Source organism: Drosophila elegans, unplaced genomic scaffold (assembly GCF_018152505.1).
Source record: "Drosophila elegans isolate 14027-0461.03 unplaced genomic scaffold, ASM1815250v1 contig_476, whole genome shotgun sequence".
Taxonomy (NCBI): domain Eukaryota; kingdom Metazoa; phylum Arthropoda; class Insecta; order Diptera; family Drosophilidae; genus Drosophila; species Drosophila elegans.
In genome coordinates, this window is record NW_024545863.1 from 4,384,009 (window position 1) to 4,411,502 (window position 27,494).

The following is a 27,494-nucleotide window of genomic DNA, read 5'->3' on the forward strand; positions in this document are numbered from 1 at the left end:
CCATTTCCTTTTTTCATTGGCAGACAATTAGAGTTATGAAAGTTTGAATATTTCTATAAAATGGTGACAACTTTTTTGAAATACATTTGTGGAAATCGATACAACCTAATGCAGAGAGTTAAGCCAGCAGCTATGCGATATAAATGAACATGTGCAAAAGTAATCCTTAGTGGTTTGCAATTACTGCAGTCCGTGGTTGCTGCCAATTAATGCGCAATCCCGTTGGATGAAATACGCCAACGATACTCGCGTTTCTTTAACGATTTTCGTGGCAATCGGCTGTGTCAGCCAGCCCACGATTTGCCACCTGAGCCCCGGCCATGGCTCCTGTATTGAAATACCAGCCTTTAAGCCAGCTTTTATGGCCCAATGCTGAGTTATGCGTTGCCGCAGTGCCGGCCTCTCTCGGTATCGAAAACACCTCGCACTCCGCTGCGTATACGTAATCTGCTTATCTCTCCCGCCCCGTTTACTTGGCCCATCCTTGCGCTCTTGTTATTCCGGGCCGAGCTGATTTAACTCAGCACTTAAGGTTATTAAAGTTGTCAGGAGCAGGACAGAGAAAAGCCGGTCAGTTTGGGCATTACCAGGGGATCGGTAATTGAGTGTTCCTATTAATATCGCACATACGCCATGCATAACACATGAGATGGCAGCAAACGGGTACTCGAACGTCCCGTTTAGAAATAACGAACAAGTACGCTTTGCGGTTGACCGCCATTTGGCATGCAGGGAATAGTGGCTGGATGGGTTAGATTAGTGGCGGGAAATCTCCATAAATTCAAGCACACAATTAGTACGCTTTCTAATTCAACTTCCATGTGCAATCCAAACAGAGTCCGTGGTTAATAACGCCGCATCGCTCACATCCGACGACGAGGACGAGGGCGCCGACGACGAGGACAGCGCGGAGGGAAGTGCCGATCAAGTGCTGGTCTTCTAAGCCATCCAACAGCTCCAGCTCGGCAAACCGATAGCCCTGGGCTCTGGCGCATCCAATCAGCGAGCTAGCGTTATAACAGAAACAGAAACTTAATATTATTATTACTATTATGATTGCAAACAAACCGAAAGTGGAAGTAAAAGCAAACGCAGCAGCGAAAACCACAAACCCCAAAAACCAAAAACATAAATGTGCAGTAGCCAAGTAAGCGTTTTTGAATAGAACTACGTATAGCAAACAGCAGAAGCAGCAAAAACACACACACTCACAGACACAAACACACACCCTCCCATTAAACTCACGCCACCAAGGATAACTAAAAGGAGCAAATCGAACAGGAGGGCGAAAACCAAAGAGAAACTGTAGCATAGTTGAAGGCGCATCGCACGCAAATTGGCAAATCGCTGATGGCAACAGTAGGAACAAAAGGAACACATCCACAACCACTACCACCCATCCGAGGCTCAAGCTAGTTGTTTTTTTTGCCAGTCAATCAGGTCAGCCCAGTCGGCCACGATTTCCCTTTTGTTATCACTGTTTTTTGCACGAATGGGTGACTTCCGTTCAGTTATTGCCAGTAGTCCGTCTATTTTAGCCGTTCCAAGGCAGAATTGTTCCCTATCATATGTCCTCCTCTGCTTTCGCGCAAGCAAAACACGACACACGCTAAGAATTCCGCCCAAAAAATATATAAAAATTTATGTGATAAGTTTTTGAAATGAATGAGAATACGAACGAAGGAGAAGGCAACTAACCATCGGCAGAAGCTAGCAACTCCAGGGCTTTCAGGATCACAAGATCACAAGGTCAGAGAATTACAGGATCGAAGTACGAAACACAGGAACGTTTGGCCAAAGAGAGAAGTTTGAGTGGGGTTTTGGTGGAGGCGAACTCATAGTTGCATATGTACGAAACATAACCGCGTTCATTTAGTGTTAAATACCAGATATATAGTGAGAGGTCCGGCGCTTGCAAGGCTTTGTTAGGAGGCTAACGTCGTTTGTATCAGCACCTGCCAGGGCGAAACTCAGCACCTGCTTTTATGTAAACCGATTGTCAGTGACACACCCACAGTAACACACCCACATACTCCACCTCCACCTCCACACATTTTGGGCATCCAAAATTCCGGAGGCGCATTGAAATTACCACACCCTCGTAGGACATACGACATTAACGTAAGGGAAGGACTCAGCAAGAGATTCGATAAATGGCAATTCGCTTATACATGCATATATTAATAAATATATAATATGTTTAACATGTAAGTATATAAGAGGCATAATTAAGTGGCAGCAACAGCAGATCGTCAAACCGTAGCTCATCCGCAATTTTTTTAATTTCGCCCTTTGATATTTTCCCCGCGAGAGAATCAATGAGAAGTAAAATTGGAGATTTAACACATTAATGAGCCAAAAGGATAAAAACTTAAAAATGCTTGCGAAAACAAAACGAAATTATATAGCCAATTGTAGTAAACAAAACCATTGCATATAAATAAACCTTTTAATTATAGCAAAAATTTATAACCAACAAAGAACATTTATAACAATCATTTGCGATCAAGCGAAGAGTGGAGAAGAATATCTGTTTTCGGCTGCATTTAAGGCATAGATCATGGCGCAAACAAATATAAAGTATTTGTGGTGAACACCCTATAACTGACTATGTACTACGATTACGATTGTATTTATGTATGTATTTATGAACTTGTGTATTATTATGCAAATTGCATTAATTAATAGGGAGCCAAAGGGGCAAGCACCACAAAAAACGTAAGCCCATTCAATACAGACCTTTGGCACTACAACTTTTGACAAAATCTGTTAGCAAATATCATTTACTTGTATCTCATAAATATCAATTTACCATAGAACCAACGACATGATACGTACGTAATGCATTTGGAAACTATTTTAAAAACAGCATCTATTTTGATTCGATAGTACTGGCTTTCGTTTCTACCGACTACAATTCGTTTATATATGGAATGATGAAATCAATAAATATTATTTAATGCAATTCAATAGTGGACTCTTTTTCTTAATTATTCGTCGGCAGGTAAAGGATATTGTGACTATGGGGAGCGGGCAAACGGCTTTGTTGGCCACATGGCTACATTAAACAAATTGTGGCAACTTGTGACATTTAAACGGGCTCCATAACAGCACAAAAGCGGCAAAACTGCGAATGACTAACAATAAATTTACCAAGCTAATTTTATGCGAACACAAGCAGCAAAAAGCCAAACCTCGACTAGTGAAAAACGAAAACCAGAAGAACTCAACGAGGGCGACGCGCAGCAACAGGCGCCCCAAAACAATTATGGCACAGATTTAAATAAATTTTAGTTTAGTGGGAATGGCTCTTTAGGTTGCGGGGAGGGGGTCAAACATATATGGAGCACAGCAAGTCAACGCCAACGCCAACGAGTTCACACGCTAGTTGGTTGGCGGGGTACGGTCCCCATATCGCCATATAGCCAGCCATATAGCATAAAGTCATAGCCGTAGAGCGGTGTCAAGGGTGCTGAAACCGGCGGCAACTCTGGCATGCCGTACAAAACGGAAGTTCCCGGCGACAATAAAGCAACACACACTATACTATAGAAAGGGTTATATGTGCCCCGACAAAGTTGCACTCACATTCTTAGCAAAGTCAGTTAGTCAGTCACTCAATTTTCACAGCTACACAGAGAGAAGAAGCCTGCATGGCGCAAATTCATTTCCAACTTATATCAGGCTCAAGTAGCAATCAGCTAAAGTTAAAGATTAGTAACCAGGATCATTTTTTTAATTACGACATTTAATATTTAAAGGTCAATGTCAACAACTTAATTTTCGAAGGTATTTACAAATATAAATACAATTTCTTGAAATTCTGAAGCATTTTCATTATTTTAGATTTGTAATTTTGAATATTTGGCATTGACTAGAAAATATTATTGTCAAATCTTGAAAAACATTAAAAACTAGGCTAAATAATCCTTTATAACTTTATATTATAAAATGCTACTCCAAACAATTTAATGATATAACCATTTTTAAAAATGAACTGGATATAATTCATACATTATTTCAGCACTTGACGATATCTGTTAAATATGAATTGCACATTTTGGAAGCCATTAATAAACCATACAAAAATGGTGTTCTTTTGTTAAATGTTGTTATTTTTCTGGGTGTAATCATTGTTCTTGTGCCAAGATTTTTGACTAGCTGGCTTGGTCTAAATATTTGGCCAACATCAACAATCCCGGCTGAATTTGCGTCGGCTCATTTGCATAATTCTGTGAATCAGACAATGCGACAAGTTGCACATGCTACGCCTGGCTGGCTGCTTGGCCAGATTCAGGCCCCTCTGCCAGACTGAGTTCATGTCACCCAGACGGTGGCGGTTATGGGTGCTCCATGGTTCCGTAACCCCGTCTTCCCCCACCCGGAAGACCCATGACTTTTTGGCATTTTTAATTAGTGCTTTGATATGTGGCACTATTTTGCTGTTGCATGCAGGGGGCTACTTTTATTTTTATGCGTCATTCAGGCGTCTCTTTGGCCCTTGTTGCTGACACCACGCACATGCTCAACCAGGACTTTATAGTTCAAGGTGAGTTCGTAAAAGTGTGTTGTGGGACTGGAAATAAGCTCACAGCTGCTGTTGTGGCAGGCTTTTGTGTCCGGAGCCGGAGCGTTAAAAATTTAAAATGTTACCCTCGTCGTCCTGCGATGTGGCTGCAACATTCTGTCTCCGTGTCACGCCACTGAATGTTTCGCATTATTTAACCCATTTCTTGTTGTTGGTTGTTTTGGGGTGGCCTACAGTTCCTGGGTGGGGGAAAAGGGGTGTGGCATGTAGCTGCTTGCAACGGGCAATTATTGCGCAGTTATTGGATGTCGTGTGCAATGCCTATGAATTATTACGTATACGCAGTGTGTCCACAACGAAAACGAAAGTCGGGGCGGTGCGGTACTCATGCTGCAGTTGTTAATAAATTCAACGAAATTGCTATAGGTTTCATTTGCAACGTTTGAAAGGGGTTGCATATTGGAGTATTCTTATTGATTGACGATCTTGTTTTGATTAGATTATCAACATCTAAGTATACTAACTGACTTTACAAATGGCTAATTCTCAGTTTAAATTAAATGTCTGTAGCTTAAAGTAACTTTACAATGTGTAGTTTTAATAAAAGTATATCGCTTTTGCTAAGCTAGCTAGTTATTTGTGTCATGGCTGGAGCTAGAATGCTAGATATTGTGGTAATCACAAATCAATCTAAAAACTAGGCCTACGATTTTGAAGTGAAGACAGCTTATAAGGTTCTTAACTATTCAACAAAATCGCACGCTCTCTAAGTCCCTCTGAAGTCTGACTTCACTGTCTAAATTGGGTAATCGCATGTGCCCTTATGTCAACCATATCGCCGCTCAACCAAGACATTTCGGTCGCTGAGGCAATAGAGATAGAGTGCCGTCGACCTTGGCCAACTTGCCAATGGATGGCAAGTGCCAACCGCAAAGGTCACGCACAGTTCGCCATCGCCAATCGCACACTGCATCAGATACATTGCGTATCTCGAGGGCCCTTTGATGACACACTAATTAAAAGCTACCTCTGCCACTAATTAGCGATAAACAATTGATGACGGAATTGGCTCGATTGCTCTTGCCACAGGTAAGAACCAACTCTGGCCAAGATAGGGGCCAACGGCACGGCCATTTGTCATTCGGAAGCAGCAGCAGTTACGAAGGGAAACAAACGTTGTCAACGCCAAAACCACTGAACTGTTAAAAGTGCCATTGAATCCAACAACAAGCGATGCTGGGCGCAACTGTGCAAACAAACAAACTGTCGGAAAGACAGCATGCATGGCTAGATGTGGCATGTGTCTGCTCGATGGCGATGGATCCCAATCCCAATCCCAATCCCCATCCCACCTGAACTGAACAGAACTGAGCCGTGCCCCGCAATGGAAGGGGACCTCGCCCTGCCCCACTCGAAATCCCTTCGCAAGCGTTAAATAGTTTTGTTTATTGCACACTGAAATCGAGCCAGCGAGCAATTCGGTGGCTGCTCCGCGCGCGACACACTCCAGCGATCTAATCAGCAATCTCGGCGACGACGCTGACATGAAATTTCTCATACGCTCGGTTAGCCGCGACGTCGACGCTCGATCGAATATTTTCCATATACACTGGCAGAAACCTTTTAACATAGATAATTGGTTCAAATGATTTTGGATAGAAATTGCTCTTAAAACGCTTAGAAAATCTCTTTACATAAAGAAATTGTAGTCACTCAAAATATTAAATAAACTATTTTTAAAAAACATTGAAGAGGTAATTGCATTTTTCTTAAGACGTTGTTTTAATCGCTATCCGTATAAAACTTTTAGTATTAAAAAATATTTATATATAAAATTTAATTTTTACTTAGCTTCACAGCTAAAATTTGATAAGATTAAAAAAGTAAAATAATAAAAAAAATAGGTAAGAAAATGTAACTTTTAAAGAAAAACAAATCACCTAAGGGTCAGCCTTAGATATACTCAAAATCTGAAAGTTCGTCAAAATAAAAAATGTATTTGTTTTAAAGAAAATCGTGTTTAAATTGGTTTAATATATTTTATTATAGTATACCGATTAGATAAGACTGGGTACATATGCACATACATTAAACTAAAAGTATACTAATATTTTAATTAGAAAAAATTGTTTTCTAAGTCCGAAATAATAAGCTTTCCCCAGTGTACTGCTGCTGCTGCTGCTGCGTCAGAAGCGTTCGTATCATTTACATACGTAGCGCTCTGGAGTGAGTCTACGGATCTACCTGGCGCTCCGAAACTGTGGAAGCCTCTGGGGGATGATCTCTCGACCGAGAGCCAAGATCAGAGTCAGACTCGGCTATTTGCAAGTCGAGAGCCGCGCGAGACAGACGTGCGCCTGCAACCACGATCGCCCCAGCAAATTAAAGTGAAATAAAAGTAAACAGATAAAGCAAAGTGCATTTGGCTAATGGAAGTGGCAAGAGTCAAAGCCAAAGCCAGACGATATTTTCAAAAAATAAATGCTTGAATAATGCTTGTGCGTGTATGAATGTGTTTGGCAGTAATTAGCACAACGATGCTGACTGACCCACATCGGGCTAATTTATATTTCACTACAAATGGGCAGGATTCAGAATTGAACTGAAGTGGACCCGGATGCTCGGTTCTGGCCCATTTGCATATGCAAATAGTTCAATCTGCAGGCGATTGAGTGGCAAACAATCCGTGCACGTGCCCAAAGTGTTAAACTGTGCCAAACATAACCAGCAAACAGGCAAAAAGCCAGTGTTCAAATAGCCCTGTTCGTGTAATGCGTTTACGAGGCTGACCCGTGTGCTAGCCAAAAATCAATTACAATATATTACACGAGCATGCCAAACTATTTGCGGTCGGCACCACAAAAACGCATCTGAAAAACAATGCACCAATCCACCCTGACCGCCCCCTGGCTATGCAAATTAGCAATTGCAGCGATTTTGCTAGTGCTCCGGCAGAATCTAAGCGGTGAGTTCTATTCGCAACTGACTATGCCAATTGGCCAAGCCGTTTACCTGATTCCAGCGAATTCAGAGAGCGTTTTCCGAGAGTGCTGAAGATGCACTCGCAATTTGCATTCAATAGCAAAGTGGAAAACCAAAGCCAAAACTGCATAGATCAATTCACAAGTCGCTGAGAGGATTGCTGGATGTGCATGTCAGCTGTCATTATTATAGATTTATTAACAAACAGTCTGAGAACGAGTTTGCATTAGAATGACCTACACAAGGAAATGCCTTGTTGTTAAAAGCGAGAAAAGCAAATCTAAACAATTAAAAATAGGGAAACTCCAAGATGGACATGTAACAGATTTCTCAGTGTTTTAATAGATAATTATAAGTCTAAAGATTTCGTACAAATTAAAAATATTAAAATACAGAGAAATCACTAATTCTGTCGTTAGTATTAGATTTTAAGCAAAATCGTTTAAAATACAACCATTTTAATTCGTGTTTGTTGAGTTTTTATAAGTTTTGCATACTGCTTTAAATTACAACCACTTATTTTTGGAGTTGTATTGCTTGTGCTAAATAATTACCTCTCTGAAATCTCAGTCATTTTCAAACCCCCTACTTAGAGCTCTAAAGATGCTTGATTGATTTTCCCATTGCTTATTTATGCATGAACATTTCATATTAATTGAAGCCCAGTCACAGTAGTGCGCATGCCAAGTATCGAAATTGAATACTCGATCCTCTATTATGGCTGCTGGGCAATTTGAAAAATGTTTTGGCTTGCAGTCATGCGGATCCCTTAGCTTACAGCCACATTCAAGGCATTCCATTCTGCCCACCCCCCAGTTGCCCTGCTGCTCAAGTGTCCGCTGCACCAGTTGCAGTTGCAGAAGATCGTGGGTTTCCGCCCACCACTGGAGTATCTCAATGAGGGGAACCTGATCCACGGCCCGGAAATGGCGAGCTCCTTCAAGGATCAGGAACTGCCGGCCAGCCAGGTGTGCTGGCGCATCTGCAACGAGGATCCCGACTGCATTGCCTATGTGCATCTGCTGGACACGGACGAGTGCCATGGCTACTCTTACTTCGAGCGAACCTCGCGATACCTGGCCATTTCGGGGGAACTGCCGCTGGTGGCCGACGGCGCGGCCGTGTTCTACGAAAAGACCTGCCTCCGAGGTGAGTAGTCCGGATGGGGGCGTGGGCCCACAGCCGACCAACCGACCAGCCGACCAGCCGACCTTCATCTAATCCAATGCTACCTTGCAGTTCCCGATGCGTGCCGAGGGCGTCTCTGGGCACTGACCAAAATCCCCGGCAGCACGCTGGTCTTCCAGAGCAAGAAGACCATTCCGACGCTGGTCACGCGGCGTGAGTGCGCCGAGCGCTGCTTCTTCGAAGCCCAATTCAAATGCCTCTCCGCCTCCTTTGCGCCATCGTATCGGAACAATCGTGAGCGGTAATTGACTGTTTGGTGGTTGGTTGTTGCTTGTTATTTGTTGTTTGCTATTTGTTGTTGTCGCCGTTTGTTGCCGGACAAATTAATTGCTTTTATTGTGCATTTTTAATGCATGGCCGAGACTTTTCGGCCGGTTTATGACATCACTCCAGATTGTGATGGGATAGGTTGGGAATTCTGAATTCCCCATATGTAAAGTTTTCTGTTTCTACGCTTTTTGAGCAGAACAAAGTAAATACAATTTTGTGATAACAAATATATATGTTGTATTTTAAAAATCCTAAGAAATATAAAAGTCAAAGGAATACCTTTAACTTTGAGTACAACGGTTTACAACTACTTTAACGACTAATTTTTAAAGACCCTATTAAAAAAAAGGTAGAGATTCCTATGGTTAAGGCATATCATTTTTTTTACCCATTAAAAATATTTTTAATATGTATTTGCTTGTCAACAGCAGTTTTATTTGCCTTAATAAGTAAATAAATAAGTTTTAATTAACCGTGATTATATTGGAAAGGTATGTCTTGAAACTATAAATCTTATATGATAGTTAACCTTTTTTTATGGCCATTATTTCGTAATGTAAATCAAGAAATTGGGAAACTCCTATTACTTAATAAAAGTGTAGAAAATTAAATAAGAGATAAACAAAATGCCCATTCAAATTGGTGTTCATGCCATATAATGGGTTAAATCAAATTGTAAATCAAATAGCTGATCTAAATCTATACAAAATATTTATGTTTTATAAAATATTGATAACTCATATAAATTAATAATAATAACAAGAAACTTTTGAAAGGAAATGTTTGTATGCATAGTTCCCAACGCTTCCAGGGAGTAAGGTCATAAATCAGCCGCCGTGTAAATTAAAGTCTAAGCTCGCCAACTAACCAAGGATTCCCCATTGGCCTTCGCCCGCAGGTTCCGTGGCGAGTCGGGTCCTGGCCAGAGGCCCTCCCCCCGCCTGGGCAGGTGCATGCTGAGCGACAGGGACAAGACCATCCAGCCGGACGCCTTCCGGGCGGCTCCCTACGACGAGGAGTACATGGAGAACCAGTGCCACGAGCGGGCCGTCGAGAGCGACAACTGCTCGTACGAGCTGTACGCCAACAGCAGCTTCATCTACGCGGAGGCCAGGTACTTGGGACTCTCCCAGAAAGAGGTGTGTCCGCCGCGCTTCGCCTGTCGCGCATTATGATTGTAATCGAAATCGATGGGAGTCGACTGAGTGATTGATGACCTCCACCTCCGTATCCGTATTGCAGTGTCAGGCGCTGTGCTCGCACGAGACCAAGTTCTACTGCCAGGGCGTCTCCTTCCACTATGTGAACCAGCTCTCGCCGTCCGAGTGCCTGCTCCACTCCGAGGACATCGTGTCCCTGGGTCCACGCAGCCTGCAGCTCCGGGATAACTCGGTCTACATGCGGCGGGTCAAGTGCTTGGATGGTGAGTACCCCTTCTGGATGTGGGATGCGGGATGTGCGAGTCTAAAACGTTTCTATACCCCCGCACAGTCAGGGTGTTTTGCACCCGCGATGAGATGTCCATCAAGTACAACCCGAAGGACTGGTTCGCTGGAAAGATCTATGCCAGCATGCACTCCAAGGACTGCCTGGCCCGCGGATCCGGCAACGGCAGTGTCCTGCTGACGCTCCAGATCGGCAGCGAGGCCAAGGAGAGCCGCTGTGGCATCCTGCGCGCCTACGAAATGACTCAGGCCTACCAAAGGTGATAAAATACCCCAGATATTTAATTAGGCCTCGTTAATCGATGATCTAATCCACACTCATTATTTGTACCCTTAAACTAGTTGTTAACTAATTTTCTTTTTTTTTTAAATTCATATTCCCTTACAGCTATATCTAAAATTAAGTATTTTATAAAACGACTATATCTAGATTTATGGCGTTTACGCTCCACTATAGTTGACATCGTTTTCCGAGTTAAATAGTAAACTTTTTTGGAGTATATTTAAGTATATTTGTATAAAGTATAAAACAGCATAGTTCGAATTTTTGTTCAAATTCTTTTTCTGATTGTTCCTATATATGGAACATATCATTACGACTTTTGGTAAAACTAACGGACGCACAAGGCAAGATCTAATGCAAGAATATAAGTACATTCTAGGAAAAAGTTTCAAATTTATTAACTAAATTGCAAAATTATAACTAGTTTATAAGTCCCATCTAAACCTAACCGGAACCCTTAATCGTAACCTAAACATATCTCAAGTAGCATGGAGAGTAGTTCACCACACCCAACATATTTTCCAATCTTATCATATGTCTTACCGTATCCAAAATCATGTCTTTGCCCAGAACCTTCATCTCTGCCCTGGTGGTCATCCAGAACAACCCGAATGTGCAGACCCAGGGCGACCGGCTCATCAAGGTGGGATGCATCCAGAGCAACGCCACCGCCTCGCTGGGCGTTTCGGTGCGGGATAGCAGCGTGGATGCCTCGGAGCACGTGCCCAGTGCCATTGCCCTGGAGTCCTCGTTGGAGTACGCCGAACAGTGAGTCGCCTGCAGATCCAAGTCTCTCCAAGATAGCCTCTATCTGCAATCTAACCAATCCCTGCAGCATGTTCCCGCACGAGGGCGTCGTCCACTACAACAGCAGCACTGGCCCCAGTCCGTATCCCAGCATCTCGCTCCAGATTATGGATCTGTCGCACCAGCACGAGACGAACGACGTACAAATTGGCCAGAACCTTGAACTCCAGATCGTGGCGGAGTACAGCCCGCAGCAGCTGGCCGAGCACACGGAGTTGCAGTTGGCACCGCTGCCGGACTTTCGTGCCAGCTCGCTGGTGGCCAAGACGGCGGACAACGAGAACTACGTGCTGCTGATCGATGAGCGCGGCTGTCCCACGGACGCCAGTGTGTTTCCGGCCCTGGAAAGGGTTCACTCGGCCACCAGGAGCATGCTGCGCGCCCGCTTCCATGCTTTCAAGTTCTCGGGCACCGCCAACGTGAGCTTCGACGTCAAGATCCGCTTCTGCGTGGAGCGTTGCTCGCCCAGCAACTGTGCGAGTGCCTCCTGGCAGCGGAGAAGGCGGCAGGCGGATCAGCCAGATCGCAGACCGGAAGACCTGCGTGTCCAGAACCCAGTGTACATCTCGACCGTGGTGGACGTGGCCCCGGAACAAGGCAAGCGGAACCAGTCCACTGCGCAAGAGGAACTGCCTCTCAACTACAACATCCGGGTACATGGTCCGGACCAGAGCAACGCCAACAGCTACCTGTACGGCGAGCGGGGAGTGCTGCTGATAGCCGGCATCGACGACCAGCTGCACCTGGAGAACGTCTGCATCAACCAGAGCCTTCTGATCGCACTGTTCATCTTCTGGCTGATCTGCCAGGTGGCCATGCTCTTCGGCTGCGGCATGGTGCTGCAGCGCTACCGCCGGCTGGCCAAGCTGGAGGACGAGCGCCGGCGGCTGCACGAGGAGTACCTGGAGGCTAGGAGGGTCCACTGGGCGGACCAGGGCGGATACACACTCTAACATTCGGCTGGGACACAATGCGTACAAAAAGCATCTTAATTTAATAAACCTAAACCTATGCGAATCTTACAAATCTTACAATCGCGTATGAGGAGTTCAAGAGTTCTTCTTGGGATGGTAGTGCTCCCACTTGCGGTGGTTGAGGGAGTTGAAGTCCGGGCAGTGATGGGCGATCTTGCGCAAATAGTCGGACAGCTTGAGCAGCTCCGTGTCCGTGGCGCGATTCAAATGGGCCTGACGGAAGGGACGGATCTTCAGGCCGGACTTGGGATTCATCAGGAAGTTCCGGCGGATGTCGTCGAACATGATTGTGTTGCTGGAGCTGTACTGCTTGTACAGGGCCCAGATTACGCCCAGCGGCTTCACATCTACCACCCCGCGTTCCGGTACATGCACCGAAATCATGGCCGTGGAGTCGAGGTAGAACATGACCTTGTAGTTCTCATTGCTGGCCACGCCCAGCAGCCGCATTTTCTCCTCGATCCAGCGCATGCTGGTTGCGGACCAGATCACTATATCATAGTGCTCGTAGGCGGAGGCAAGAAACTCGTGCAGATACGGACGCATAAGCTCCGTGCCCGTCTCAGCAGGCGAGCGGTGATCGAAAAGGGTGTAGTCGATGTCCAGGACGAGGAGTTTCTTGCCCTCGCGTGGCGGCGACAGCTCCTTAATCTTGTAGTCACGCACGCGGCGCTGCACTTTGGCCAAGTATACGGGGGAGTGCTCCACGGACTCCTCGCGCTCCTCGGCGTCGTCAAAGTCATCGACCACCTCGCCAATGTCTTCCGGCAGGCTGCAGGCATCCTCGATGTCCGCCTCCGTGGAGCCCACCATCATCAGCTTGAAGTTGGGCTTCAGTTCCAGGGCGCTGATCTTCACATTGTCGGCCGCCGTTTTTCCTGCAAGTAATTGGATATTGGATCACTGGAAATCCCCAGTTTATTAAAGTTTATTAGCCACTTACCTTTGTGCTTCAAGTTGAGCAACTTTTGGCGCTCGGGGCGCACCTGTGTCTTGTGGTAGATCTCGTGGCGCAGCACCTCCACAGTGTCCTGGTCGGTAAGGTCAACCGGGTACTCCTTGCCGCTCCACTTTACAATGACCACCACTTCCTTCACCTCCATTTTTGAGTCGAATTGTTTGCTACAAGGCTGTCAAACCATAAATGGCTTTTCAAGATAATTCGCACTATATGTAATACTTTAATTTTTCGTGAATTCTAAGAATTTCCTTCGCTTTGGAGCCCAAATAAACAGCTTGGAGCGTCGATGCAGTGGGGACGACAAGTCATCGATGCCGCTATCGATAGTTGGGGTATGACCGGATCCGATAGTTTTAAAGCTGTCGCGATAGTTAAAGCCTTTTCACACTGGCGGCAACAGTGGCTAGATTTCGCAACAGCGTTTATTTTCTTAGATAAGAAGTCCATGCCTTAGAGAGCGACACAAATATTTTTAAGTTGCCGTATTAAGGCCGTATAAGATAAATACTATTTTGAGGTAAAATGGTTTTAATTAATATGTTTAATAATTTAAATGTGTACAATTTATAATTTATTTGTTGCAGAAATGCCTCTGTCTCACTGCATGACTACCCTAAATGTTGAAAATTAACAATGAGCAATAGTATCGATCGTCGTGCGTTTACCAACACTGGCCCGCAGCTGAATAACAAAAAGTTGGGCAAATAGCGTAAAATTAGCTCAAAAATGGACTAAAACAAAGACAAGGAACCGTGATCAGAGTGCAAACAGAGTCTGCATGAACTATCTAACGATTCTGCTGTGCAATCGAAAACCGACGATGCTCTCGCGGCGCAGCAAGGAGAAATCGCAGTCGCACAAGGAGGGCGTGGTGGGGAAGTACATGAAGAAGGACACCCCGCCGCAGATTCCGGTGATCAATGTGTGGACCAGTGACCAGCGGGCGAACAAGAAGAAGTCGCTCCAGCGCTGCGCCAGCACCTCGCCCAGCTGCGAGTTCCATCCGCGCAGCTCGAGCACCAGCCGGAACACCTACTCCTGCACGGACTCCCAGCCGGACTACTACCATGCGCGGCGGGCCCAGAGTCAGATGCCGCTGCAGCAGCACACGCCGCTCGGCCACAATCCCCACTCGCTGACCCACCCTGCCTCCGCCGCCGCCCATCCCCATGTGCACACGCATCCACCCCTGCCGCCCCACCAATTCCGGGCCAGCAGCAACCAACTGAGCCAGAGCAGCAGCAACTACGTGAACATCGAGCAGATCGAGCGGATGCGCCGCCAGCAGTCGTCGCCCCTGCTGCAGACCACATCCTCTCCTGCCCCCGTAGCCGGGGGATTCCAGCGCAGCTACTCCACCACTCAGCGGCAGCACCATCCGCACCTGGGTGCCGCCAGCTACGATGGTGACCATGGCCTGCTGAGCGCCTCCTATGCCAACATGCTGCAACTCTCCCAGCGGCCCCACTCGCCCGCTCACTACGCCGTTCCTCCGCCGCCGCCGCAGCAGCAGCAGCAGCATCCTCAGATCCACCAGCAGCACGCCTCCACGCCCTTCGGCTCCACACTGCGATTCGATCCGGCCGCCATGTCCATCCGGGAGCGACAGCCGCGGTACCAACCCACAAGGTAGGGCCCTCTATTACGACTTCAGTCTTATTATTTGGGTCATTTAATTTGTTGGTGACATGGTAAGAGAACGAATGGAATTAACACAAATTTAAAGCCCATTATAGAAGGTATTTATTGTGTATTAGCTGTGATCTCTACGATATACCTGTTTTAATAATGTTGTTAATGCAAAATTTCAAGTTTTGAACTTAAATGAACTTAAAGTCAGGGCTCAGAAGCTTTATTTGTAGCTCAAAAATAGTAAAAAAAAAACAATTACAATGTCAATTTTGTATTAATTTAACAAATGATGAAAAAGATTAATATAAAATAATACAAAGACAAATTTTAAATTTGTTTAAGCTATATTTAAATATATAAATGCTGAGGGAATGATGATTATAATATGTAGCAAGCTAAAGTTAAATTACACAAACCAATAGAATCAGTTTTTTTATATGTTTTTATTGCTTAAAAATTCGAATAAGAATAAGAACCTATATATGTATACTTTTTCTCGAAGGTCTGTGAGAGGAATTTGACCAGGTAGTGTGTAGAGTTAAAATTATCATCTATTTACTCACAACCAACTTGTCTGCGTCCACAGGTCCCCAATGCAGCAGCAGCAGCAACATCTGCAGCACCAGCAACTGGCGGCTCACCTGGGCGGCAGCTACTCCAGCGACTCGTATCCGATCTACGAGAACCCCTACCGGGTCTCCTCGATGCGCGCCACCCAGTCGCAGCGCTCGGAATCTCCGATCTACAGCAACACGACGGCCTCGTCGGCCACGCTGGCCGTGGTTCCGCCGCACCACCACCAGGGTCACCTGGCTGTGCCTTCGGGCAGCGGCGGCGGCGGAGGATCGCTAAGCGGCAGCGGTCTTGGCGGAAGCTCTGGCAGCGTTCGTGGCGCCTCTACCTCAGTGCAATCGCTGTACGCTCCGCCGCGAACTCCGCCCAGTGCGGCTGGCGGAGCGGGAGGCAGTGCCAGTGGAGGCAATGGCTCACTCCAGAAGGTGCCGTCTCAGCAGTCGCTCACGGAGCCCGAGGAGCTGCCGCTGCCGCCCGGCTGGGCCACGCAGTACACTCTGCACGGGCGGAAGTACTACATCGATCACAATGCTCATACCACGCACTGGAATCATCCGTTGGAGCGCGAGGGACTGCCGGTGGGCTGGCGGCGGGTGGTGTCCAAGATGCATGGCACCTACTACGAGAACCAGTACACCGGGCAGTGCCAGCGGCAGCATCCGTGCCTGACATCCTACTACGTCTACACCACATCGGCAGAGCCACCGAAGGCCATCCGGCCGGAGGCCTCGCTCTACGCCCCGCCCACCCACACCCACAACGCCCTGGTGCCGGCCAATCCGTATCTGCTCGAGGAGATACCCAAGTGGCTGGCCGTCTACTCGGAGGCGGACTCCTCCAAGGACCACCTGTTGCAGTTCAACATGTTCAGTCTGCCGGAGCTGGAGGGCTTCGACAGCATGCTGGTGCGGCTCTTCAAGCAGGAACTGGGCACCATCGTGGGCTTCTATGAGCGCTACCGGTGAGTTGATCAGTCGCTAGGCCCCATGTTCTGCTCTCTCAACAACTACTACTTACTTATTTCGCTTTCAGTCGCGCTTTGATACTCGAGAAGAACCGACGCGCTGGCCAGAACCAGAACCAGTGACCAGGTGACGACTGAATCAGACTGCATACCGCATACTCGCTGGCAGCTACATAGTCTATAGTGTCCTGCAATCGACCTTTAACTTATTTAATCATCGACTCATCGCGAAATCAGTGCCTTAGACAAGACAAAACGAGGAGGAGCCAATCCATGACAGTTCGAGTGCCTTGATTCAACGTATATGTTAATGTGTTACGTTCGATATATTCTTTAATGTGATTTGAGCTTGGCGTTTTTTGTAATACATATGTGAAAATTAAACTGGTTTATTGATCATCTATCTTACTTGACCAGTGCAATCGTATCCCACGTGCCATGTGAACCCCCTTTGTGTGATTCCAGTGGAGTCGGATTCTCCCCCGGATGTTTTGGAAATTCAGCCCCAAAGCAGTTGGTGGCCAAGTCGTGCTTGGTTTGGTTTCGTTTGATTTCGTTAAGTTTCGTTTGGCACATATTTCCGAGTTCCATGCCAAGTTTTCGATTGGCTTGCAAAATTATGCATTGGGCACAAGTGGATCGGATCGTGGCTTATTCTGCATCAGCAAAAAAAAGTTTGTAGAAAGTGAATCTTGTATTTGTTTTTGTTTGATTTAGCTTTTTTTCAGTCGTCGGTGGAACGCTCATGTACCATTTAGTCAAACTTGATAAGTTCGAGTCGTTGCCCTTATCGAATGCTAATAAAACTTTACTGTTGCTCTTTCTGCAGGTCCCTCAAACTGTTTCCTCGCCTGATAAGAAGTTTAAAAGCCTGCAATATGCTTGTGGGGAATACCCTTTGCAGTTGAGTTTCAAGAATTTTATATAATAAAGGTAAAACTTCATTGTAACACCAAACTATTCACAAATGTATGTAGCTGTTTTCAACTGGCTTTTCGAAACATTTTAAACAAACAAACAACTTTCAAAAATAATATGGTTTGTGGAAAGTTTATGTTTTTAATAATAAATTTATAGTAATAAATTCAATTAATTTTCAACATTATTGTTGGTTTTTTAAAAAATCTATTCTAAAATAAAAAACAATTAAATTTCACAATAGTATTCATTTTGTCAAATGAAGCTTGAAAAGAATCAACTGAATTGAACACATAAACTCTGTTTTTGCAAAAATCCCTAGTGTATCCAAATGTATTCAAATTTTAAGACTCATTGTAAACAGATCGGGTCCTGTTTATCAATACATGACTCAATTGGAATTTTGGCGAAACTCAGAAGAGGAACTTAAAGTTCTAAATACCATTTTTCAATCTAAAAAATGTTCAGCTCATTCAGAATTACAATGCAAGTTAAGTTAAAGGTTTATTGCTATTGGTTATTTTTTAAAAAGCTAGCTAAGGAAAGAGTAGATCATTTTAAAAAACCTGTTGTAGCTTTCATCCCCAAAGTGTGTTGTCAAATTATTTGCTTTATTCCGGCCAAGTACCCACTTTTTTGGACGATGGGTTCTCAAGTGCAAAAATAAAATATAATAAAACATAAAGGCGGTGGCAATTCGCTCTCACTCCAATTGCTGTTGTTGTTGTTGTTGTTGTTATTGTTGTGTGGGGCGTCGCTGTCGACGTCGTCGTCGCCGCTGACTGCGCAGCGACTGCACCGCTCCAATATTTAAACGGCTCCATCGAATCGCGCACTCAGTTGCTGGAGAGACGCCATCGGTTCCAAACTCATTTGACGCCATTAACACCCGTTTAATCGTCAGTTGGGCACATTGTTTAACTTTAATTTTAACGTGAGTGATGTGATGGGATGCGATGTGATGTATATCACTTGACAAACAGCCTGTCCGAAACACTTAATATCTTTATCTTTCGACCAAAACGGGCGGAGAACTTGTGTTTCGTTAGACGCAGAAATCTCCGAACTGCTTTCCCAGACGCCAGTGAAAGTTCTAATCCGGCTGAAACAAACGCAAAACAGACGTATCTTGTGCTCGGAATTGTGAATGAATGGCTGTTATTTAAACAATTGTGTTTTCCAGACGTTTTTATCAGAAAAAAAAAGCACATTTATAGGGTGATGGGGAAGATAAATAGTTAGGATAAGAAAAGAAATCTAAGTTTTATGTAAAACATTTTATAAGTATATTATATTTCATATTGAATCTTTACCACCAATGATACTGATTAACTTTAAAATATTTTAAAATTAAATTGATAGATATGTTCACAAATATTTGAATATTTTCAAACATATTTTTAATGTCCTTTTGATCCTTTGTATAACGATTGCTGAATTAAAAATCTTTACAAATATGAATGATTTATAGGGGAACCAAGTTCACTGCCGTATCGTGACTTGCAATCAGAATAGCAACAGGCAGTTACATATCTGGCGATCGTAGTGCATTTCCCCATCTATGGGCTATCTGTGAGTTGTGGCATACTGCCGTAATAACACGAATAAACTCGATTGACACTATCAGCTCCATTGATCGAGATAAGCCAGTTCTCACGCGGTATTTACACTTCTTGGCAATCGCCTTGTCACGGCCCCCTCCCTATAAACCACTCGCCATATAAATAGTCTGGAATCTTTCGGGTTTTACGACCAAACTGGCCGACAAAGCCGTGTACTTCCTGCCACGGCCCAGAATTAAAAAATAAAGTGCGTGCTCGAGATCGTTTGTCGTGCAAAAGTTTGCTCCAATTGCAAAGTTGTAACAACATTGATCGACATTTGTTGAAGGTTGCATACTCACGCAGCAATTTTATCACAACACAAAAATTCTGTGCATGTAGAATCAGGTAGATATAGATACATAAATGAGTTAAAAGCTGCTAAGAAAAATAAACAGAATTTGTTTTTAATTATATGAAATATTGCAAATTTTAAATAATCAAGTTGATTTTTTTTATCTAAGAAAAACTATTGATTGCGCTGAACAGATTCATTAATTTTGTGCTTTAATAGCTCTAAAAATATTATTAAGAAATTCATTTTTAAAACAAAAACAATATATCGTAAATTTTAAAATTTTATTTAAGAGGAGCAAATGTTTTTTGAACATTTTACTTATTCACAGTCAATAAGTGAACCATTAAATTTAAACTTGCAATTGAATGCGAGGAGATTCACTGCAGACTCCAGAGAATTGATTCCATCGATTGTCGCCAATTGGTCAATTGAAGTAGCTCATGTTTAAATCAATACCCATATAGGGCTTCATTGAAGAAGATGCCAACAGGTCTGGAGGCTCACGCATGAGTAAGAAGACAAACCAGACCAGAATGGATCGGCATGTGAGCACATTCCGCCTGGCTTTCCTGCTCCTGGTCACAGGTGAGATTCCGATTGCCCAGCATCCAGAAGAGGTGTTTAAACATTGTCTTACTCACAGTTGCTCTGGGAAAGGCACAAGCCAGTCAACTCACCGTCGATTCCCATGACATCACCGTACTCCTGAATACAAACGAGACCTTCGTGGTGTTCGCCAGGTGAGTTGTAATTGTTAGAAGAAAATCAAAGTTATAAATTATAATATTACAGCGAGGCGCTAACGACCGCAGTGCAAGTGACGCTGGGCACGGATTCCGATGACCACTTGAGCCTGAATCCGACGCAATTCACTTATCCGGCCGGCAGTACCCAGAATCAGACGGTGGTGATAACTGGCCACAGTGCTGGCTATGTGAAAGTGGTCGCCGATAGCGATGCTGCAAGCAAAGAGATGTGAGTAATTACTTGGAATTTTAACATATTTATATATCCCATAAATGCCATAACTATAAATAACTTATATCTATCGTTCCAGCGTAAAGGATGTCTTTGTGCGCGTGACAGTGGCAAAATCACGGGCTCTAATATACACCTCTCTTGTCTTCGGATGGGTGTACTTTGTGGCCTGGTCGGTGTCCTTCTATCCGCAGATCTGGATCAACTTCCGCCGCAAGTCGGTGGAGGGTCTCAACTTCGACTTCGTCACCCTGAACATCGTGGGCTTCACGCTGTACAGCATGTTCAACTGCGGCCTCTACTTCGTCAAGGATCTGCAGGACGAGTACGAGGAGCGGCATCCCCTCGGCGTGAATCCCGTGATGCTCAACGATGTGGTGTTCTCCCTGCATGCCATGTTTGCCACCGTCGTTACGATCCTGCAGTACTTTTTCTATCAGGTAACAAAAGTGGTTAAGTGATTTTAAAAATAGTTAACTGATTACTTTGTACAAATCAACCATTAAACATACTTATCACCAAAGTGACAACAATTATTGAATTGAACTGCCTTTAAGTACTAAAACATAAATGGCTATTAATCGAAAATAGCAATTCGAATGAATCACATTGAATATTTTCGATAAGAAGTGAGATAAGATACCATACCATCTTTGTAATACTAATTTATATCATTTACTTCTTGCAGAGGGCCCAGCAAAGAGTATCGTACATTGCCTATGGAATCCTGGGAATCTTTGCCGTGGTCGTTATTGTGTCGGCCGGCTTGGCCGGAGGCAACGTCATCCACTGGCTGGACTTCCTGTACTACTGCAGCTACGTGAAGCTGACCATCACGATCATCAAGTACGTGCCGCAGGCTCTGATGAACTACCGCCGCAAGAGCACTTCCGGCTGGAGCATCGGCAACATCCTGCTGGACTTCACGGGCGGCACTCTAAGTATGCTGCAGATGATCCTGAATGCCCACAACTACGGTATGTATAATCCTAAATATAGATTTATGTGGCTTAATCTCGGTTTGAATTACAGACGACTGGGTGTCCATATTCGGAGATCCCACCAAGTTTGGACTGGGTCTCTTCTCAGTGCTCTTCGACATTTTCTTCATGCTGCAGCACTACGTTTTCTACAGGTAACAGGGGGTATTTTCAAATAATCTAGAATAACGTTTATTATCTTAAAGTTTTCCACATAAAAGTAAACCATGACTGTAAACTTTTGGTTCTCAACCAAATGTTGTATTAAATCAAAATCAATTCAAATGTAAAACGATAAGTAGCGATCGAATTTTTTTTTTATAAAACTAAACTCAACTCGGGCTAACAATTTGTCAAAGTATTTTTAAAAAATCGTTTAATTTTGAATAATTTTTCATCACTGTAGAAAGACTTTTTAACTCTATTGTATGGTACTGAAACCAAAATCATTTCCATCATCACTGTACACTTATCATCACTGTGCTGTTTCTTATATCTACCCAGGCATTCGAGACAAACTTCGAGCTCTGATCTCACCACCGAAACAGAAGCCCAGAATCGATCAACTGAATCGCCGAGCGATGTGACGACTGAGAAATATTAGCTCATTAATAATGTTCTGCCAATAGCGACTTTTTGTACATTTAAGAATTGTAAATATATGTGTACGCCCTAGCTGCATAAGCTTTATCTAAATTGCGGCTTTTAATTTTAATATTTTGCAAAAATAAGCCGTCAATAAAACTCAAGATTTATTTAATTTTAGAAACAAAAACTCCTACAGAAAAGTGGCCAGCAATTCAAAGGGGCTTACAGTAAAATCAATTGTCCTGCTGTGGCGTACTATATGCAAACAACCAATAAAAAGATTTGATTATTAATTAACATTCAAATTGGCGCCTTATGGGCAGCACTGTTTGGAAGGGGCAAAAACCATCAATCGATAGGTAATCGATAGACTTGAAAAGGCTGGCAGCCCTGCCACCTGCCGTAGTAGCAGTCAATTTCGCGAAAGGCGACAGCCCTGAAAGCACGCCAACTTTGTGTACAAATGCAAATGCAGAAATAAAGTTTCTTTTAACCCGCAGCCATGTCGCTTAAGAAAACCTCGTCTATTAGCATGACTATTAACCAGTAAGCGGCGATAAAATTTAATTAATTATTTAAACCAAAGAGTGGCTCTATTTCCCTACAGAAACACTGCGTTTGTTTCGCGTAACAATAGTCAGACTTTCTTGCTGGGATCTTTCGAGGAATACCTGGATTTGTATCCCGTCGTAAGCAATGAGCTCTTTGCGATTCCACCATTGAGACCCTCGATCAGTGGCGGATCCACTCTGCTTCAGGGTTTCATGGCCAGCGGAAATCCGCATTTGATGACGCAGGAGTTGCCAACACCCGGAGGATCCTACCTCAACAATAACATGCAGTTTGCCAGCAATTCTGGAAACCTGCCCAATGATGATTCCAATGCCAGAACAAATACAAAAATCTTAAACAAGCGGTGAGCAATTTTAAAACCACGCGCTGGCGGCGATACATATCGGATTGGGCGCGAGTGTGTGCGTTTCGCGGTGAATGATAGAATCCGTTCCCTCGTCAGTGGCTGTTAATTTGTTAGTTTTTAGCAATCCATAATATTAACCCTCCCCACCCTCGCGATCCGTTGATCAGGTATTGCTGCCCGGAATGTATATATCCCAGCCCATGTCGTGGCACAAAATCAGGTATAGACCCAGTCCATAGAAGTTGGGGGTAAACGTAAGCCATGCATGTTGCTACACGCTTGTACTTGCTTCGTTCGTGTTTGTTCAGCCAGCAAAGTCGCAATTTCGCCGCACTTACTTTTATTTTGTTCGATTTATTGCACCGCAGCACAGACTCCGAAGATGATATCCACGTGACCAATGAAGCCTCCTTGGGATCGGCCGAGTCCACGGTGGAAGATGTGCCGGCGGACATTGATCAGGCGGTGGTGGGAACAGCTGAACTGTGGGTACACCAGATCACAGGTGGTTTCCGCACTTACTTACTATTTTATATGCTTCCAGGACCACTGAACCTATGGCCTTTCTGCAGGGATTAAACGTGAGTTACTCATCTTTTATATGAATTTTAACCTACTAATTTGTTGACATATTCTCTCGACAGTCCGAAAATCTGATGCAGTTCAGCCAGGTGGGTAACATCATTAAAGTAACATAATTAGTGCTTCTTGAAACGCTGGTAGAGATCAGCCTGGACCAGGATCAGCAGGAAACTGGCCACCGCCGAGAAGACATTGCTGATCAGCCGCGTGTCCATCTCGTACAAACCCAGCGGCTTAATCTGAAACTTGGTCACGGTGACCAGCAGAGTGAAGCCATGGACTGCCCGGCGATAGCGACAGTCCGCGTGCCGGAGATTCATCTCCTGAAGGATGAGCGCTGGTCTCCGGGTGGCCTCCAACAGGTTGCTGCACAAGAGCGCCAGCAATGAGATCTCCGCCAGCGAAATGAGCAGAAAAACCAAGCTGATCAGCGATCCTAGGCCATCGTACGGCTTGCCCATGATGAAGGTGTCCGCCATGGCGGAGTACAGTGTGTAGAAACCCACTGTGATGCCCAGCAGGTGGCAGACGAGCGACAGGATCATGGACAGGGCCATGGGAGTCAGATACTTTCCGGCATGTACATATATCAGTCTGTAGCGATGCTCTAGCTGGTCCAGTTCATCGGCCATGGTGCAAAATCGCTGCATGCGGTAGTATCTGGTGTACAGCTTCAGCTGATCCTTTCGCTGCAGCATGTTGACCTCCTGCAGTTGTGATTCCAGTCTGGCGTTCAGAGCATTGAGCATCTCCTTCACCACCATCATTGCTCCAAAGTAGCAGTTGTTCAGCAGATTCGAGACAACCAAGGGAAACAGCCTGTACAGGGTCCAGATGAAGCTCATCTCCGGATGTTGCCGCCTCTGCTGCAGCATAAAAGCCACTTCGAGGGTCAAGGGAAACCCAAATGACTTGACCAAGGCCAGAGCGATGGATTTGTACAGTGACCGGCTGTCGAGACGAAATGTTTTCAGGGTTTCGAAGAACGGCACTCTGCTCATCATCTTGGCCACATGGCCACTGATTGTCATCTGCGTCACATAGTTGATCACAGCCACCGTGATGTTCATGTAGCTGTAAAGAGTGGTGGCGTCCTTCATGTTGATCTGACCCTGGTTAAAGTCCTTGTAGATCTCTCGTCCGTAAACCAAGCTGAATGCAGTGGTCCACAGCAAGTCGTAGGCCAGAAAAGCCTTTGAGAAGCGGAACCTTTCACGGCTTCCCGGATGATAGCGGTTGGCCAGGAGTCCAAAGGCGGTCAAAAAGGCGACCAGCGTGATCGTCATCAATTTCACAATATGCCGATGCGCGTAGTCGCTGGTCAAGTCCATTACTTACCACACAATGTATGCAAACTGGCTGCGCTTCCACTGAGTATCCACTAATGACTGCTTAATTGTTTTTCAATTATCCAACCGATGCCATCTAAAGGACCTGTCATGTTGGCCGACACTATCTGGACACATCGCTTAACGCTTGTTGTTCGCTGGCCGTTTAAAGACCTACTGAGCATGCGTTGCATTGGCTTTGTCCAACAAAAAAAAGAGCAGAATAAAAAAAACGAACGACAAGCGACATTCCCCTGATGACTCAGCCTCTGGTTTATAATTTCATAAGAGCAACATGACGATTTTTAGTAAGAGAACCGGGAACAGCACACACTTATCTAGCCGATTAGTAAGGAGCCCACTGCTTCTTGTCGTCACCAGACAGTGAAAATTGCAAACACTTGTGAAAGACCAGAACAAAACAAATCAACAGTCTATTTGTTATTCGAGCAAGCAACGACATGAAGCTCTATCAGCTATACGAGCGAAAAGTGTGAACTCTTGAGTGGATCCGGCTTAAGTTACCCTGCTTTTCTTTCCAGCAATCCGTGCTGCGCGAGATGATGCTGCAGGACCTCCAGAGCCAGGTGAACACGCTGCCCAAGCTGGAGAACCACAACATCGGTGGCTACAACTTCAGCATGGTTCTGGACGAGCCGCCCAAGTCGCACTGGATGTTCTCGGTGCCGCTGAACAAGCTCTACATTCGCATGGACAAGATCTTCAATGTGGACGTTCAGTTCAAGGCGAAGATGCCCATCCAGCCGCTCAATCTGCGTGTCTTTCTCTGCTTCACCAAGGATGTGAGCGGTCCGGTGCTGCGATGCCAGAATCACCTCAGCGTAGAGCCAGGTAAGTGGATGTATAAGGAAAAATCCGGTAGATATCTCTAATGTTACTCTATACTTAAGTGACCAGCCAGAACGCAAAGATGCGCGAGAGTTTGCTGCGCTGCGAGAATCCCAACAGCACGTACTGCGGAACCGCACAGGGCAAGGGCATTTCGGAACGCTACTCCGTGCTGATTCCCCTGACCATTTGTCGCTCTGGCAACCGGAGCGGCGGCCACGTGCGCCAGACCCTGGCCTTCAAGTTTGTCTGCCAAAATTCGTGCATTGGTCGAAAGGAGACCTGCTTGGTCTTTTGTCTGGAGAACCCAAGGTGTGATTGGAGACTCTGAACTTCAGATACAGCAGCTCTCTACTACTTAAACTTAAACTTTTTCCCGCCTCTTGCAGTGGCGATATCCTGGGTCAGCAGGTTATGGAAGTCAAAATCTGCACGTGCCCGAAACGGGATCGTAACCAAGACGAACGCCAACTGAATGGCGTCAAGAAACGCAAGACCGTGGCGGACGCCACCGATGAAGATGAGCCGGATGTAAAGCCATCGAAGCTGCGTCGGCGCACAGGTTCGTATAAGAATGATATTAAAAAGGAGGAGACGGAGAGCAACGACAGCCACGAGGCCGACACCATCACAGATTGGAACGTGTCGCGCAATAAGAACGGCGAGTACCGTCTGGCCATTACCTGCCCCAAAAAGGAGTGTCTGCTGCAGAGCATAGAGGGCATGATCAAGGAGGCGGCAGCTGAAGTGCTTCGCAATCCCAACCAGGAGTCTCTTCGTCGCCATGCCAAGAAGTTGTTGCACCTGAAGAGTAAGCAAACGAATCGGTTGATCGTTAGATGCATTCGTACTTACCTGACTATCGTTACAGACTGCGCCCATGAGCTGCCATGACTCGAGGGCTACTCTACGTTTCTACTACTCTATTCCTAGAATCATCAGACACCTTGCAACTGCGAGGTATAGGTATACATCTCTTCAGTTGTTTGCTTGTTAGGTGTTTAACAGTGATATTCCTATACGATTTTGGCATGCGTGAATAGGCCAGAATGAAAAATGTTTTATATTTTTGATAATATTATACTGATGTTAACTACGATTTAAAGGAGATATGTAAGTTATGTGTAACACAAGATTGAACTATCCATACTCTGTACAAATAAGCCAAAAGTTAAGTAATTAAAGAGTGGCCATGTTTTACCAGCAGATGCCCGTGGTGTTCGCCAATGCCCAGACCCTACTGTACTCCTGCCGCAAAGCGCATGCTATGTGACATGTGTGGCTTGTGTGCGGTCAATGCCCTCGGGATCCATCTCAGCTAGTCTGCTAATATGTCAAAATCGCTGGGCTGCATTTACATATTTTATTTATACCCGTATCTGCGCGTCTTTGGTTTTAGTTCTATGCTTAAAACAACAACCTCAAGCAGGGCGCATGCGTTCGCCAACGTTGCACATGTGCGAAGATGCAAAAAGAGGCAGCAAAAAATAAAAAACACCAGATGTTGACACTATGCCGCAGCTGCCGACGACTTTAGCTTTTGCCACATGCTGCAGCTGAATGTTTACGCTAGCACACCGATCCGATCGCTGTTCATTGACCTAGGGCAGGGCATTAAGTATGCCTTAATTGTAACGGAATGGATGAGCCACCGTGGCCACCGCCACAATGCTGAAAAGGCGGATGTATCGGCATCCATTTGGGGCCTTTCCTTTTTCGCCTGGCTGGCCTACCAGTTTGGCACCTCGAAAATGGGTCGACTGCAAAACGCTCAACGACCGGACCGACTCACTCAACTCTCGTTGGGCGAGTGCCAAGCGAAGCGGTGTTGCTTTTGAGTTGAGTT

The 27,494-nt window shown here is 45.1% G+C and overlaps 7 protein-coding genes across 11 annotated transcripts in view; 5 read left to right on the forward strand and 2 right to left on the reverse strand.

Moving 5' to 3' along the window:
* Positions 1-2,970, forward strand: part of LOC108148591 (proteoglycan Cow) — a 50,854-nt gene extending 47,884 nt beyond the window's left edge. For all 3 annotated transcript variants that reach the window (XM_041709500.1, XM_041709501.1, XM_041709502.1), the window contains one exon: positions 837-2,970. In XM_041709500.1, the coding sequence (XP_041565434.1) occupies positions 837-943 (107 nt within the window). In that variant the 3' untranslated portion in view covers positions 944-2,970. The remainder of the gene's footprint in view (positions 1-836) is intronic.
* A 3,875-nt stretch (positions 2,971-6,845) lies between these two features.
* LOC108148617 lies at positions 6,846-12,520 on the forward strand. The gene is made up of 8 exons (XM_017275713.2): positions 6,846-7,493; positions 8,327-8,659; positions 8,750-8,939; positions 9,867-10,107; positions 10,211-10,391; positions 10,460-10,673; positions 11,267-11,464; positions 11,532-12,520. Exons 1-8 carry the CDS (start codon positions 7,409-7,411, stop codon positions 12,454-12,456), a joined length of 2,367 nt encoding a protein of 788 aa, XP_017131202.1. The 5' UTR covers positions 6,846-7,408; the 3' UTR covers positions 12,457-12,520.
* Positions 12,479-13,739, reverse strand: LOC108148623 (ubiquitin-like domain-containing CTD phosphatase 1). Of its 2 annotated transcripts, XM_017275726.2 has the most exons (3): positions 13,658-13,739; positions 13,421-13,607; positions 12,479-13,355 (listed from the first exon to the last, which is right to left on the reverse strand). In XM_017275726.2, the coding sequence occupies exons 2-3, from the start codon at positions 13,578-13,580 to the stop codon at positions 12,553-12,555; spliced, it is 963 nt and encodes a 320-aa protein (XP_017131215.1). In that variant the 5' UTR covers positions 13,581-13,607; positions 13,658-13,739; the 3' UTR covers positions 12,479-12,552. The 2 variants fall into 2 exon arrangements, with proteins under 2 accessions (XP_017131215.1, XP_041565305.1); XM_041709371.1 differs by having other exon boundaries at positions 13,421-13,739.
* A 360-nt stretch (positions 13,740-14,099) lies between these two features.
* Positions 14,100-17,533, forward strand: LOC108148664 (scaffold protein salvador). Of its 2 annotated transcripts, XM_017275808.2 has the most exons (4): positions 14,100-15,067; positions 15,657-16,604; positions 16,676-16,734; positions 17,437-17,533. In XM_017275808.2, the coding sequence occupies exons 1-3, from the start codon at positions 14,217-14,219 to the stop codon at positions 16,728-16,730; spliced, it is 1,854 nt and encodes a 617-aa protein (XP_017131297.1). In that variant the 5' UTR covers positions 14,100-14,216; the 3' UTR covers positions 16,731-16,734; positions 17,437-17,533. The 2 variants fall into 2 exon arrangements, with proteins under 2 accessions (XP_017131297.1, XP_017131290.1); XM_017275801.2 differs by lacking the exon at positions 17,437-17,533 and having other exon boundaries at positions 16,676-16,991.
* Positions 17,534-19,899: 2,366 nt separating this feature from the next.
* On the forward strand, positions 19,900-22,078 carry LOC108148679 (cystinosin homolog). Its single transcript, XM_017275821.1, has 7 exons — positions 19,900-20,009; positions 20,068-20,164; positions 20,217-20,399; positions 20,482-20,842; positions 21,091-21,379; positions 21,435-21,537; positions 21,887-22,078. The coding sequence occupies exons 1-7, from the start codon at positions 19,931-19,933 to the stop codon at positions 21,984-21,986; spliced, it is 1,212 nt and encodes a 403-aa protein (XP_017131310.1). The 5' UTR covers positions 19,900-19,930; the 3' UTR covers positions 21,987-22,078.
* A 916-nt stretch (positions 22,079-22,994) lies between these two features.
* On the forward strand, positions 22,995-26,854 carry LOC108148726 (cellular tumor antigen p53). Its single transcript, XM_017275904.2, has 8 exons — positions 22,995-23,109; positions 23,258-23,374; positions 23,434-23,470; positions 23,534-23,560; positions 25,342-25,651; positions 25,711-25,960; positions 26,038-26,459; positions 26,520-26,854. The coding sequence occupies exons 1-8, from the start codon at positions 23,072-23,074 to the stop codon at positions 26,540-26,542; spliced, it is 1,224 nt and encodes a 407-aa protein (XP_017131393.1). The 5' UTR covers positions 22,995-23,071; the 3' UTR covers positions 26,543-26,854.
* Positions 23,491-25,344, reverse strand: LOC108148734 (putative gustatory receptor 94a). The gene has a single exon (XM_017275916.2). It carries the CDS (start codon positions 24,800-24,802, stop codon positions 23,588-23,590), a length of 1,215 nt encoding a protein of 404 aa, XP_017131405.1. The 5' UTR covers positions 24,803-25,344; the 3' UTR covers positions 23,491-23,587.
* Positions 26,855-27,494: the final 640 nt, after the last annotated feature.

Bases quoted from the DNA above. Each gene is read 5' to 3' on its own strand.
- LOC108148617 (XM_017275713.2), top strand. From the start codon at position 7,409: ATGCACCAATCCACCCTGACCGCCCCCTGGCTATGCAAATTAGCAATT. The intron at 10,108-10,210 runs GTGTGTCCGCCG...TCCGTATTGCAG, and splicing joins TGGGACTCTCCCAGAAAGAG to TGTCAGGCGCTGTGCTCGCA. The intron at 10,392-10,459 runs GTGAGTACCCCT...ACCCCCGCACAG, and splicing joins GCGGGTCAAGTGCTTGGATG to TCAGGGTGTTTTGCACCCGC.
- LOC108148623 (XM_017275726.2), bottom strand. From the start codon at position 13,580: ATGGAGGTGAAGGAAGTGGTGGTCATTGTAAAGTGGAGCGGCAAGGAG. The intron at 13,356-13,420 runs GTAAGTGGCTAA...AATTACTTGCAG, and splicing joins GCTCAACTTGAAGCACAAAG to GAAAAACGGCGGCCGACAAT.
- LOC108148664 (XM_017275808.2), top strand. From the start codon at position 14,217: ATGAACTATCTAACGATTCTGCTGTGCAATCGAAAACCGACGATGCTC. The intron at 15,068-15,656 runs GTAGGGCCCTCT...CTGCGTCCACAG, and splicing joins CCGCGGTACCAACCCACAAG to GTCCCCAATGCAGCAGCAGC. The intron at 16,605-16,675 runs GTGAGTTGATCA...TTTCGCTTTCAG, and splicing joins GGCTTCTATGAGCGCTACCG to TCGCGCTTTGATACTCGAGA.
- LOC108148679 (XM_017275821.1), top strand. From the start codon at position 19,931: ATGAGTAAGAAGACAAACCAGACCAGAATGGATCGGCATGTGAGCACA. The intron at 20,010-20,067 runs GTGAGATTCCGA...TCTTACTCACAG, and splicing joins TTTCCTGCTCCTGGTCACAG to TTGCTCTGGGAAAGGCACAA. The intron at 21,538-21,886 runs GTAACAGGGGGT...ATATCTACCCAG, and splicing joins CAGCACTACGTTTTCTACAG to GCATTCGAGACAAACTTCGA.
- LOC108148726 (XM_017275904.2), top strand. From the start codon at position 23,072: ATGTATATATCCCAGCCCATGTCGTGGCACAAAATCAG. The intron at 23,471-23,533 runs GTGAGTTACTCA...TTCTCTCGACAG, and splicing joins CCTTTCTGCAGGGATTAAAC to TCCGAAAATCTGATGCAGTT. The intron at 23,561-25,341 runs GTGGGTAACATC...TTTTCTTTCCAG, and splicing joins ATCTGATGCAGTTCAGCCAG to CAATCCGTGCTGCGCGAGAT.
- LOC108148734 (XM_017275916.2), bottom strand. From the start codon at position 24,802: ATGGACTTGACCAGCGACTACGCGCATCGGCATATTGTGAAATTGATG.